This window comes from Pelodiscus sinensis, chromosome 2 (genome assembly GCF_052426305.1).
Source record: "Pelodiscus sinensis isolate ZL-2025 chromosome 2, ASM5242630v1, whole genome shotgun sequence".
Classification (NCBI taxonomy): domain Eukaryota; kingdom Metazoa; phylum Chordata; order Testudines; family Trionychidae; genus Pelodiscus; species Pelodiscus sinensis.
This window is the reverse complement of record NC_143053.1, coordinates 181309633-181323312: the sequence shown is the minus strand read 5'-3', so window position 1 is coordinate 181323312 and position 13680 is coordinate 181309633. Positions and strand designations below refer to the sequence as shown.

The following is a 13680-nucleotide window of genomic DNA, read 5'->3' as shown; positions in this document are numbered from 1 at the left end:
TATAAATAAAAACAACAACTCAGGAAGGGCTAGTCTCTGGTTGCTCCTATATGGCATTAACATGGCACGTGAAATTACTGCACTGAAGACAGATAAGCAGCTGTGTTTTGTGATCTCTTATTCACATGTAATAGGCAGGCTTAAGTGATCCCCCTATCCCTTCACCAAAAGGGATAACTTTAAATTCTCCTTCATAGCTTAGCTGGCTGCTACTCAGAATTGAAGCCATGGTTTGGTGAATGCATCATAAAACACATTAAAACCTCTACTTTGCCGCTGAGGAGGAGAAAGATCAAAGATAGCTGCACATTCCATTCTAATTTCTCATGTACGCATTTTCAACCCAAGGTTATATAATCCATATGAGAAAGTGATTTACTTTGAAGATATAAATTCTGCTCTATGGATCTGCTGGGCATCTAACAAGCTATCATTTTATACCAACCACCGAAAGATGTCTGCATAGCTTCATATATAAATTACCTAAACTCATCTTGTTGTTCTGCGAGTTGATCCATCAAGAGTTGGAGTCGATCCCACCTCATTCGACTGCATTCTTTATGGAAGTCAAAAGCTATATATCTATCCAGAGACACACACATCAGATAATAAATTCACTGCATTCTTCATTGCTCTGAAGATATCACAGTACATTTCTATGTTTAAAAAGGCATTTTTTCAAAAGAAAAAGACTGATCAATATTGAAGTGCAGAAAAATGATCTCCTTCAGAAGAAGGTTTGCAAACACCAGCCAAATTTTAGAAATAATTCTTTAAAAGTGGTCCATAAAAATATCAATAGACATGTCTCCTGCTTCTCTGTCTTCTTCTGAGACATCACCTTGCACATTTTGAGGATGCAAATTTCTGCACTCCAATAGATGATCCCTCCACTCTGGAAACAAGCTAAGGAAGCTCATATTCACTAATATTTTACAGAATTACTTCTCTCTAATTATCTTTTCACAAACGATTTCATGCCAGGAGTCTTAAATGAAGGCTTGTCATTCATACCACCACTTCCTCATGCAACTCCATCTGGAACCCATCAGTGTCCTTCCCATTGAAAGGGGTCCATGCCGAGGCACAAAATTCCCTTTTCCTCACTCCCCCCAAATATTGACTATATTGCTACGGCAACACATTCACACTTTGTAGACTAGAATATCAACCTGGAAGGGGAACCCTGGCTTAGATTTTCTGCAGGAGGAGACCAGTGCTATTAATGAGCAGTTCAAATGTTAATTGTTAATTCTGTTTTGACAGGATCACCTGTGACTAACAGGGATTGATTCAGAATCATCAGTTCCTATTTACTGTTTGCCATGCACATTTATGGTGCTATATAATTTAACTAAAAAGACATAGTCCCTGTCCTGAAGTGCTTACAATCCAAGTGTTCATTTACCATAATTTACAAGACAACTTTTTTTCCCCAGAGAGCTTTCTGCTTTCTAATATAGTTTTAAAGACTATTCATCATTTGTTCACATTTTCTGAAACGGAGGCCAAAGAGGTGGGGCTAGTATATAAGGTACAAAGAAATGGATGGATGAGATTAGAATGACGGAAGGAGTATGGCAATGGAAAAAGAGGAGAAACAGGACAAAAGCAGTTGGGCTACAATTAGGGATGTTAAAATGTGTTTATTTTTATAAAGATGTATCAGAGGCAGCAGCATCGGGGTGAGGGGGGGGGGGGGAGGAAGGGAGCACCGCAAAAGCTAGCATGCTTAAAAGCCAGCTCCCTGCATGTACCAGCTCCTGCCTCTCCCCACACTCCGTGCTGCTGCCTCTGGCTCCCTGCGAGCACTGGCTCCCTCCTGTTTCCTTCCACTCTGCACTGCTGCCTCTGTGGGAGGCAGCAGTGTATGTGTGGTGGGGGGGGGGGGGGAAGGGAGACACTCCCCACATGCACCAGCTCCCATCTCCCTCCCCTCTCACACTGATGCCTGCAATACAGAGCAGCAATGAGGGGGAAGGGAGGGTGGGAGAGGCTGTGTGTATCTGTGAAAGTTAACGGATAAGCCTAGGCTCATCAGGTAACCGGGTACACAGGTGCACATTCACATTTCTAGTTACAATCAGAAAAGTATGGCAAAATTCTATAAACAGGCAATGAGAGGTCAAATATCAAATAATAATGAACACTAGTAAACTGGAAAAACAAACAACAAAACAGTCAATAGTAACAAGGTGCTTGTGTTCAAGTAGGAAATTAAGAAGTCAGAGTTAAAGCTAAGAGTTTAGAATCTATACAAAAAGATTAAGATGAGACCAAACAGGTTCAGAGAAATTTAACAAGTTCAGACTGCAAAAGCATGCCCTTGCTGTAGACAGCAGAAGTAAGTTTCTGGGGTTTTTGGAGGGAAATGGAGGTTTTAAAGACTCTTCCAGAAGGTCTGTACCCAACTGGAGATAGCAGTCACAAATTGTGAATGACTACTGATGACAGGAAAATGCCACACAAAGCAAATAGAATCAGCAAAACCCTATTTTGGGGCTAAAATGAAGACTATTACCATTAATTTTTAAAATGCTATCACATTTGCAGAACTTACAACTGAGAAAAAAATAAGATAAAGAGATAGGATTTTACACTCAAGTTTCTGCAAAATGGCTTTTACAGTTAGTTCTACAGGCAGTAATGCAAGGGATCCTGCAAGTTTTGTCTCTTAAAGATGCAAGTAACAGCCTTGAAAATGGAATAGAAACTCTCAATTGAAAGTGCTCTTAAAGACATGCCCTCCCTCTTCACAAATCAATCACACGAGTAAACACACAAAACTATAGCAACGGGATTCCCCAGCTGACCCAAGGCTCAGTGCCCCTTGGAAAGGCTGCCTCGGCGTTTTCAAGGGGCAGCACTGTGGGAGCCCAGGGTCAGGTGGAGTCCTGAGTGCAGTGCTGCCTCTTGGAAAGACCGCTGTAGCGCTTCAAAAGGCAGCACTGCACGGAGCCTAGGGTCAGCTGGGGACTCCAGCTGATCCCAGGCTCCATGTAGCACTGCCCGTTTGAGGCACTGGAGCAGCACTTCAAAGGGGCAGCACACCATTTATGCCTGCAATTAACACGTTAATTTTTTTAATGCATTAATCCTGCCCTGCATTAATCGCAGGCGTTAATTTATCTCTGTTAACAGCCCTAATTTGTTTGCTTTCCATGCTCCTGTGGCCCATACACTCCATCAAGTCTGTGCACACAATGACCTAGGCTCGGCAGCTTTTTTCCATGTGATTTCAGACCTGGAACTCCTTGGGCTGCAATGCCTCATTTCTTTCCTCCTGGAAGCACATTTCTGTCATGAAGTCAATAAACCTTCCTCTGCCCATCAAAGAAACAAGGAATTTTGCAGAACTTTCATGACACCACTAGCCAAAACAACTATGTGTTTTTATTACTCTAACCCTCATCCCTCCTTATTTTTATGATGCAGTCATGTCCCACAATTCCCTTAACCCATGCCTATAATTTCCAGATGGATTGTAAACTCTTTTGGCAGGGACTAGGTCCTTTTCTTGCAGTGCAGACTCTAGTATCCATGTGTATTAAAATGCAATTCTCATGAAATGTATCTTATAAGGTCCCATGACCAATTTGATCACACTTTCCATTTAGGATTGTACATATCTGGCTCCTTTTATAACAGACAGCTATATATCATAATTTTTTTAAAATGTACCTGACCATTCCATTTCCCATGCTGTTTACCATTTTTGCAAATGTCTGTTCAAGAGGCTTCTCTGAGCCCTTCTGGTTAACCTGTGAAAAATAAAATGGTAATACCAAATCATTCAATTTGTTTAAAAATGAAAGAGATAAACAACTTAACTAAGCAGAATATTTATAAGGCATACCAAATTAACAATCATTTGTTTTCCGTAGCTAATTATCTGAGAGTCAAAATGTCTTTGGAAGCCATCCATCTAGAAAACAAGGGAGGAAAAAAAAGTGAGAAAAAAAAGTGATCTCAAGTCTTTATAGATTAATAGGTCTGTACTAAAAATTGCTCCATTACAAGAATCCCTTAATAGAATAGTATATGTCACGTTCTGAATGAGAACATGGTGCTCATGAGGCAAATATCTGCACTCCGCTCTGCTCTGCAACACCATTGGGCTGCTCTCGTATAAACTACTAGTTGTGTCAAATAGTTCTATGGTTTTTATCAGTGTACAGGCAACCTCCGCACTTATGACCTAATTGGTTCCTGGAGAACCATCGTAAGTCAAACCCTTTTATTCCCATAGGTGCAACGATAAAAATGGGTGTTCCATTCCTGGCCCACTTTGCCTCCTGAGAGTTGTAGTCCCCAGCATGCCAGGTCCAGAACCTGCTGTGGCCTGTGCCGGGTGGAGGTGGCAGCCGGAGCAGACAGGTTGTAAATGGGAGGGGGAGGGTCATAAGTCGGGCAGTCATAAATCGGGGGCTGCCTGAACATACATGAAAACCAGGAAGAGACTAATGCTCTCATTTATACTTAGGACCTCATTCAAGCTTTGAGCTGAAGATGCCATGGATAAAAAGGCTAGTACATGGATCCAAGCCTCTCGCTACTTGAAATTTAAAGGCAAAGTTTCACTTTTTTTATAAACCAGATTAAAACAGAATACTATATGTTAATAAAAAAGCAGCAGCAATGTTCTACATTCTATTATTCCCACACACTCCCAAGGAAACACACATACATGATTTACTACTTTGCTGATCTGTGGCTTCGGCTTATACTTGAGGTTTGGTCTCTGTGACCAGAAAAAAGGAATTGATCCACGTGTCTGGAAAACAAAGGAAATAAAAACTTAAATGACAAGTGTAATTTCATGTTCTTGTTCATTAAACCTTCCTCACATCTATATTGTAGCTTGTTTTTTCTTGTTAAATATAAAAATTAGGTTTGGGGCAGACAGGAAAATAAGACTTGCCAATTGAACTTAAACTAGTCATGCAATCCATTCTGATAAGTCACTGGATTTACCTGGACAAATGAAGCTTTGCTCCCATTGTAATGTGCAATTTGTTCTGTTTCAACAAAATTAGCAGCATGTCCTTCTGAATCAATACCTGAGTTAGAAAAAACAGAATCCATTTTACAGCTGGCCACAAACACCATTGCTTTAGCTTTGAATGGGGGGTCCCCATTTTTCCAAGTACTAAGATAAAACAACATAGAATGGCCAGAAGATAAGTGAAATCTGTGTCCTCTGCAGATCAAAGCCACCATCTGAGACACTGTCAGCTCATGAAGCAGAGACTTGGAGTATGTTTTACACTATAGGGACTCTAATGGCATATCTATGACACCGTAGCTATGCCTGCATGACCGTATGGTATAGATGCAGCCTATAGCAATGAAAGGGGATCTTCTGTCTGTAGGAATACTACCTCCTTCAGGCTATGTCTAGACTACGTGCTATTTTCAAAAGAGGATATGCAAATTCTACAGGAATTTGCATATCTTCTTCCGATCTCATCTGGAAGTGGGTTTTTCGGGGAAAAATATCCTCTCAAAAAAACCACTGTTCCTTAAAAAATGAGGTTTGCATGGTTTTTCTTAAAAAAAAGGGGGGGGGGCAGGGAGAGGTTCTCAAAAAAAACGTGTCCAGACTACTTTCACTTTCAAAAGCGGAGCTTTCAAAAGTGAGATTGGAAGCAAATAGCTGTGCTAACCTGATCTCTGACATAGATGTAGCTAGATCAACGGAAGATTGCTTCCGTCAGCCTACCAACACAGTCACTGGAAGTACGTCTAAACTACGTGCTAAGTCACTCATGGTATGGATTTTTCAGAAGAGCTGGTCTAGATTTTACTGTGATTCAGCCAATGCACAATCTTTATTATACTACCAGCATTCCTTAATAGCCTAACTTAAAATATACTTACATTAATACTGCATGGAGATGCTAAAGCGCAGACACTGACATTTATCTTTCCAACTTAAAAACTACAGCACAAGAAGCAAGTTTTGTCCACGCTTCCTCAATGCATCTCAATTTCAACATGAAAAGACTGATAAGGGGAAGGCCCATTCGTTCATAAGCCAACCCTCCCCAAACTTATAGGGAAAAAAAAGGTTAAAAAAGTCAATGACCCATTTATAAGCTAACTCCAGTGTCCAGACTTCCAGTCCTAGCTTGTCAGCGTCAGTGCAGGCTGAGCTACAGGCCCAGAGTCTTTCAGCTCCCACTGGCTGCTGTTCACTGTCGCCTGCCAATGGCAGTTGAGAGGCTCCATGTCTGCAGCCACCACATCCCTCAGCCCGCGCTGCTTCCCGTGGCTCTCATTGGCTAATGGGCCCCAGCCCACTGGCCATCTACCTTGCCTGCATGTAGTTCAGCCATATAGTCTGCCCGGCCTGCCTGCCACTGCAATCCTAGCGCTGGCTACAGGCACAGGCTCCATGCCTGAAGTCAGCACATCCCTCTGCTGGTAATAATGAGGTCTGCAGTTTAATAGATGCATATCAAACAACAGTTTTGTACTCAAGAATGTGTGTCTGTCCAATTACACTTAAGTAAAGTATTTGGCGCACACACACACACACACACACACACACACACACAAGCACATCAGGTTGTGACCGAACACAACACAACAGTAAGCATAAGCAGTTAAACACTCATGCCATTTGAAAAGATTAACATACTACAGATACATTGTCTGCTCCAACAATGGTTGCATTGTTTGTCATCCTACCTCTAACATAGTAACGTACACCAGCTCTGAAGCAGCTTCTTCTAGAGATAAGCATCCAGTCAAAATACTTTCCATTTATAGAACATGAATGCATAGCTATAACTGGCAAACATGTTAAGGAACACAAATTTGTCCAATGTTTACTATAGTGTTTTTAAATAAAATTGAACAGGCCCAGACATAGGGCCACAACATTAAATACCAAAGGTTTTTCAAGCATTCATTGATGATGTATAGATATGTGTATAAGTATATTGTTCTCTTTATGACAAGTTATTTACTGATATTTAACTTCAGACTCAGCAGCCTAATATTAATATCAATGTATGAATGACACAGGAAGTTTTAAAGGATGCTAACTAAAACATACGAAGTAATTATAATAGGAGAAAATGGGACTTGATATTTGAGACTGGCCTCAAAGGTTCTTCAATTAAATTAAAATACTGACTTCTCATAAAAGATTTAAAAATCTATGAAAAGCCCATGGCCCCAAATAACCCATCACATTTAAATGAAATCGGTGACACTAGCAGCAGATGCATGATCTCAGGCTCTGACCAAGAAAACAAAAGTCTGAACTCAAGTTTTCAGACTTCAGGCCAACCATTTCCTGAAATGCTTTATATTTTTCTAAAAGTAATGTTTCCCATCTCTTGCAACCAGAATTAGAAAACCAGTCTAAGCCAGATCATGCTCTCTCATGATATGAGTATCTTGACAATATGCTCCTAGGGCACCATGGCAGAACGGAACATTGCCAATAGGTCAAATTCTGTCCTTAAACATACACAGCCCCTGCTGAAATCTTCAAGGGGAGTTGCTTATGCAAGAATTCTGTTCTTGTAATTGGATTCTAATCCCTATTGTTGGGGACAGTTACTAAGGACTGTCAATTTAACTTGGGAATCCAGTTCTGTCACGGTCATAACTACCCAGTTGAAATACGTCAAACTAATAAAGTAGTACTCCTCAGTTACAGATTCATGCTACCCTCTACTGCCAGCACAGCAGAACTGCAACTTTAAAAGGACAAAACTAACAAGACTATTTGAAGCAAAATACAGGACTATGTAGCACTTTAAAGACTAACAAGATGGTTTATTAGACGATGAGCTTTCGTGGGCCAGACCCAAAGCTCATCATCTAATAAGCCATCTTGTTAGTCTTTAAAGTGCTACATAGTCCTGTATTTTGCTTCAGCTACACCAGACTAACACGGCTACATTTCTATCACAAGACTATTTGAGCTTTTAATATAGACATATTGTCTTGTCCCTCTACTCTGTTCTTTTGAGCAGTCAAGATAGTAATCATCTGACTATTTGCTAAGATCTGCAAGGCAAGTTTTATTCCAATAAAGAAATTGTTTTTTTCTTTAAGCATTTAAAAAACCCCTAATTCCTAAAAATACAGCTGATTTGTGAGGTGAAACGTGTAACTAATTTCATCTCACCAACTGTTATTCCCCATAAAAATACTGTATGTAGAAAAAAAAAGTTACCCTGTGCAGTAACGCCTGTTCTTCGAGATGTGTGTCCCCATGCGTGCTCCACTCGAGGTGCTGGGCTCGTCCCGGCGCCGCAAACCAGAGGAATTTCTCATAGCAGTAGCCCCCTACCGGACCACGCATGCACGACTGCCTCCTCGCGCCTCTCAGCTGAGCGCGGTCCAGTCCTGTCAGTTTCCTCCCAATCATCAGAAAGATATAAATAGGAGCTCCGAAGCAGGGAGGAAGGTGGGACATGGAGCACCCCCGGGGACACATCTCGAAGAACAGAAGTAACTTTATTTTCTTCATCGAGTAGTGTCCCGGAGGGGGCTCCACTCGAGGTGAGTACACAGCAGTGGTCAATTGTCCTATGAGTGCTTCGGACCTATTGGTCCCATTCTGAAGACAAGCCACCCTTGAATCAGAGGTAAGTACGTTCGCGAGGGCATAGTGTCTAGCGAATGTGAGGGTAGATGACCAGGTTGCCGCACGGCATATGTCCTGCAATGGTACTCCGCGAAGATAGGCAATAGATGTTGCTATGCCCCGGGTGGAATTAGCACAAAGTCCACTTGGAAGAGATTTGTTGCGCAAGGCATAACATCGTGTGATGCAAGCGATGACCAGGAGGGAAATACACCGAGCAGAGTTGCTTGACCTTGGAACGTTCGTCTGTAGAAAGGAAAAGCAGTTGAGACTTCCTAAAGATCTGAGTTCTGTCAAGGTAAAAAGCCAGTGCTTGCCTGACATCCAAAGTGCGCAGGTGTGCGTCCTCCAATGAGGAGTGAAGCTTTGGGTAGAAAGTCGGAAAGGTTATGGACTCATTTATATGGAAAGCAGAGTTGATCTTTGGCAAAAACACTGGTTGATACGCAGTACTGCTGCATGGTTGAAGAACTGCGTGTACAGTGGATCAGCTGAAAGAGCCGCCAAGTCGCTCACTCGACGGGCCGACGTGATGGCAAGGAGGAACACGGTCTTCATTGTGTTTGTAAATCACATGTTGCCTGCGGCTCAAAGGGCGGACGAGTCAGTGTCCAATACCAATGGCAACTCCCAAGGGTCTGGCGGGGTCCTGTGGGCCGGATATAAATTGCCAAGTCCCTTCAGAAATCTTTTGGTGATAGGAGGAGTGAACACCGGATGACCGTCCACTGGAAGACGGAAGGCCGAAATAGCCGCTAGATGCACTCTTAGGGAAGAAATTGCCATTCCCGTTGCCTTTAGATGCATCACATAGTCAAGGATCTGTTGTATAGGCAGCAACAGAGGGTCAAGATCCTTCGCCAAGCACCATGACTGAAAACGCTGCCACTTACAGAGGTAGGATTTACGTGTCATATGCTGCCTACTGTTAATCAACATGTGCCTCACGTCCTGAGAGCAGGAGAACTCGGATGCTTGGAGCCAGCTAGGTTCCACGCTGTCAGGTGCATGCGGTCAATGGCTGAGTGTAGCATTGTGCCGTGCTACTGAGACAGTAAGTTGAACAGATTCAGTAGCCGTTGTGGTTCGGCAACCGACATTCGACAGCTGTGTTAGCGCCTTTCTGGCCCCGACAGATCTGGCTATCAGAATTACTGTCGCGCCATCTGCTGCTATTTTCTCCAAAACTCTCGGGATGAGTGGAAGAGAAGGAAAGGCGTACAGCAATTGATGACTCCAGTCCAGCAGGAAGGCATCCCCCAAAGAGTCTTTGCTGATGCCCTCTCGTGAGCAATACTGATGACATTTTCTGTTGTGTTGGGTGGCGAACAAGTCTACATTGGGGAAGCCCCAGAGTTGGAAAACGAGACAGAGCACCTCGGTGTGTAACTCCCACTCGTGTTGTGAGAGGAAATGCCTGCTCAGAGTATCAGCGATCACATTGTCCTTGCCAGGAAGGTATGCTGCTGTTATGGTGATATCTTGCCGAACTGCCCAATTCCACAGGTGTACCGCCTCTGCGCAAAGAGAGCGGGAGCGTGCCCCTCCTTGCCTGTTGACTTAATACACCGTGCATATGTTGTTGGTGAGAATCTCTATTGAGCGACCTCAAATCATGTGGAGGAAGTGCTTGCAAGCATTGAAGACTGCCCTTAGTTCGAGAAAGTTTATATGTTGTAGTGATTCCTGGGGCATCCAGAGACCCTGTGCCCGATGCTCCTGAAGGTGAGCGCCCCAACCGAGCAGGGAGGCATCTGTCGTGATCTGTAGTGCTGGCTTGCGGGCATGAAAAGGGACCCCTACCAGTATATTGTTGGGGCTGTCCCACCATGCCAAGGAAGTCCGGACCTGCGTTGGTACCGAAACCACCCTGTTTGTACTGTGCATCCGAGGCATGTACACGGTGAACAACCAATGTTGAAGACTGCGAAGATTAAGCCTGGCATGCGGAACCACATATGTGGGGGCTGCCATATGCCCCAACAACTGTAAACAGGTGAGTATTCAGGACTTGGGAGAAATTGATACCGACTGCGCCAAGTCCTGTATGAGATGAAACCTCTTTACAGGCAAGTATGCCCTCGCGGTCAGGGACTCGAGTCTTGCTCCGATAAACTCCAGGTCACGAGTTAGCGTCAGGAAGGACTGCTCTAGATTGATTATGAGTCCAAGGGCTGTAAATAGAGTGGTAGTCGTGGCCTCATCGACAGTGGAAGCCTTCAAGAGGCAATCATCTAGGTACGGAAATATTGTAATGTCGAGGCACCATAGGTAAGCTGCCCCTACCGCCAGGGTTTTGGAGAAAACTCACAGGGCCGCCGAGAGACCCAAGAGTAGTACACGGTACTGATAGTGGTCGGACCCCACTACAAAACGAAGGAATCTTCTGTGAGCAGGATGTATTGTTATGTGAAAGTAAGCGTCCTGAAGATCCAGGGACGTGAACCAATCCCCTTTATCAAGAGCAGGAATGATTGAAGAGAACATGACCATCTTGAATTTTTGTCGTCTGAGATGACAGTTGAGTCGATGTAAGTCCAGGATAGGCCTCCAACCCCCTGACTTCTTCTGGGTGAGGAAGTAACGAGAATAGAATCCTCTTCCCACAAAGCGAGTCGGTACCCTTTCCACCACTACTAATGTGAGCGAGAGACTTCCTGGTGAAGAAGTGTCTTGTGAGAGGGGTCCCTGAAAAGGGACGGGGAAGGAAGGGAGAAGAGAAAGTGAAGGGAATGGCATATCCTGAGGTGATTACGTCGTGAACCCACCGGTCGGTGGATGAGAGCCCAACAATGTTGATAGAGCTGAGACAATGAGACAACTCCTTGTGTGATGTTTGGAGTCTCTGTCAAAGGGGTGGTCCACAGTCCCTCGATCAACACATCAAACCTGCTGCCAGCCCTGCTGCTGGGAGGACGCTTTGTTAGGCTGTTGACGACACTGTCTCCGCCTCTGTTGTTCATATGGCTTGTTTCGAGGTGTCGCATAAGAAAAAGGCCTTTGCCTATTGCAGGGAACATATCTTCTACGCCTGTAGGGAAGTGTGTACATTCCAATTGTTTTTAAAGTTGTACGTATATCCTTGCCCGAGTGGAAGACCTGATCAGTTGACTGGGCAAAGAGTGACTGGCGATCGAAAGGCAAATCTTCCACCTTGGCCTGCAACTCATTCGGAACAGCGGCCTGGTGCAGCCAAGATGCTCGATGCATGACTATGGCCGAAGCTGTGGATCTAGCGGCTGCATCAGCTGTGTTGAGTGCAATCTGCAAGGCTGTTCGGGAGATTGTATAGCCCTCCTGGATTACCGCCTAAAGAATCTGGCACTTGGAATCAGGCAAGTGTTCAAATAGAGGGACCAGCTTTGAATAGTTGTCGAAATCATGATTTGCCAGTTGTGCTGCAAAGTTACACATCTTCAGAGCTGACATAGCAGAGGAATATATTCTCCTGCCCAAGACATCCAGGCGTTTAGCCTCCTCGTCATTAGAAGCATTCTTGGCCTGGGACATTTTTACTCTTTGTTGTGCAGCGTCCACCACATGAGAGTTGGGCTGAGGATGTGTAAACAGGAACTCCATACCCTTCTGGCTTATGAAGTACTTCTTGTCCAACCTCTTATTAGTTGGTAGGGATGTAGCTGGAGTCTGCCAGATGTCATTGGCAACCTCTAAGATAGTGTCAAAGGGAAAGGCGAGCTTCAACTTTTGGAAGAGTTGCAAATTCTTTAGCAACCGATGCTGTTTCTGCTGCACATCCATGGTCTGGATGTCCTGGGATTGAGCAACCCTTTTGAAGAGCTCCTGGAATTGTTTGTGGTCCTCCATAGGAGACAAGTCACCAGGGACCACTGCATCATCAGGCGACGAAGAGGAGTGGCCTGCTGGAGAATCAGGGCACTGCTGCTCCTGATAAGTGTGCTCCTGCTTGTCTTCCTGATAGCTAGAATCCACATCTCCAGCAGAGGACGGTAGAGTGACATAACATGCAGACTCGCCTGGAGCGTGTGGAGACTCAGGTCGAGACAATTGCGGTGAACGTGACCGCGAATGCCTTCTGTGATGAGACGAAAAAGAAGAGCACTCATGGTAACATCGGTCATACTGCCTGTTGTAACACGGAGACCGGCTGTGTCTTCTGAGCATGTCGTAGCGACAAGAATATGCTGTACGTCTTGGAGACCGTTAGCGTCAACATGGTCCCGGTAGCGTCAACATGGCAGTGAGCGACGAGGTGACCTATAGTAGTGCTCTCTGGGAGGTGTGTAACGATGACAACGGGTATCAGAACAGAACGAGGCAGGTGAGTCAAGTCCAGGGGAGAAGGTCATACAGTCCGGTGTCAGTGATGGTGTCCGGACCCGTGCAGAACTGTGTTGCCTTTTGGATGGCACTGAGGAAGTGAAGGAAGGCTGGGGAGCCGCTTGTGGCAGCAAGGCAGGCAGCAAGGGAGGCTCTGTAAATTGATCCTCTGCAGAGCTCAAGCTTGGTACTGCTGGATTAGGTGATGACATCACGGCCTCAGGCTGCACCAGCAGTCTCCTGCTGCGGTGCTGTATTCGGTGCCGGTGCCTCTGGCACCGGGGAGCATGGGATGGCACTGAGGGAAAGCCCTGCAGGTGCCGGTACAGCTGGCTGCGCTTGCGCATGCACAGAACATCTCGGTTCCGGGGTTTCCCCTGCCGGCTCCACAGCGGCCGTTGGAGCCGTTGCTGGCACCGACTCCACTCGCAAGCCCTTTTTGGGTGCCAGAGCGGAGTCCTTATGGCAGACTACAGAAGGGGCCAAGGAGCTGCAACCCTTGCCCGACTTGTCTGCGGGGAACCTCGGCGAAGAGCCAGAGGTCCCTGGTTTCGCCGCTCTGCCGCCAGGCGTCTTCTGGATCCCATGGGAGAATCTCTCATCCAGTGTGATGTTCGTCTGCAGAGCGCAGCTCGGAGATCTGTGGAGGCTGGAGAGCCTTGTTGAATAAAAGGACTCTCCGCCTCAGCTCGCGATCCCTTCTAGCGCGAGCTGTCAGATTTGCGCAATGGCTGCACTTTGCCAGGACATGAGAGTCCCCGAGGCACTTC

The 13680-nt window shown here is 45.1% G+C and overlaps 1 protein-coding gene across 1 annotated transcript in view; it reads right to left on the bottom strand.

The window, feature by feature from the left end:
• The window catches only part of SACM1L (SAC1 like phosphatidylinositide phosphatase), a 61047-nt gene that overhangs the window by 11838 nt on the left and 35529 nt on the right, over positions 1-13680 (bottom strand). The window contains exons 8-13 of the mRNA XM_075921878.2: positions 6694-6795; positions 4975-5060; positions 4688-4774; positions 3857-3925; positions 3682-3761; positions 484-582 (exon numbers count right to left, since the gene is read on the bottom strand). Coding sequence (XP_075777993.2) covers positions 484-582; positions 3682-3761; positions 3857-3925; positions 4688-4774; positions 4975-5060; positions 6694-6795 — 523 coding nt within the window. The remainder of the gene's footprint in view (positions 1-483; positions 583-3681; positions 3762-3856; positions 3926-4687; positions 4775-4974; positions 5061-6693; positions 6796-13680) is intronic.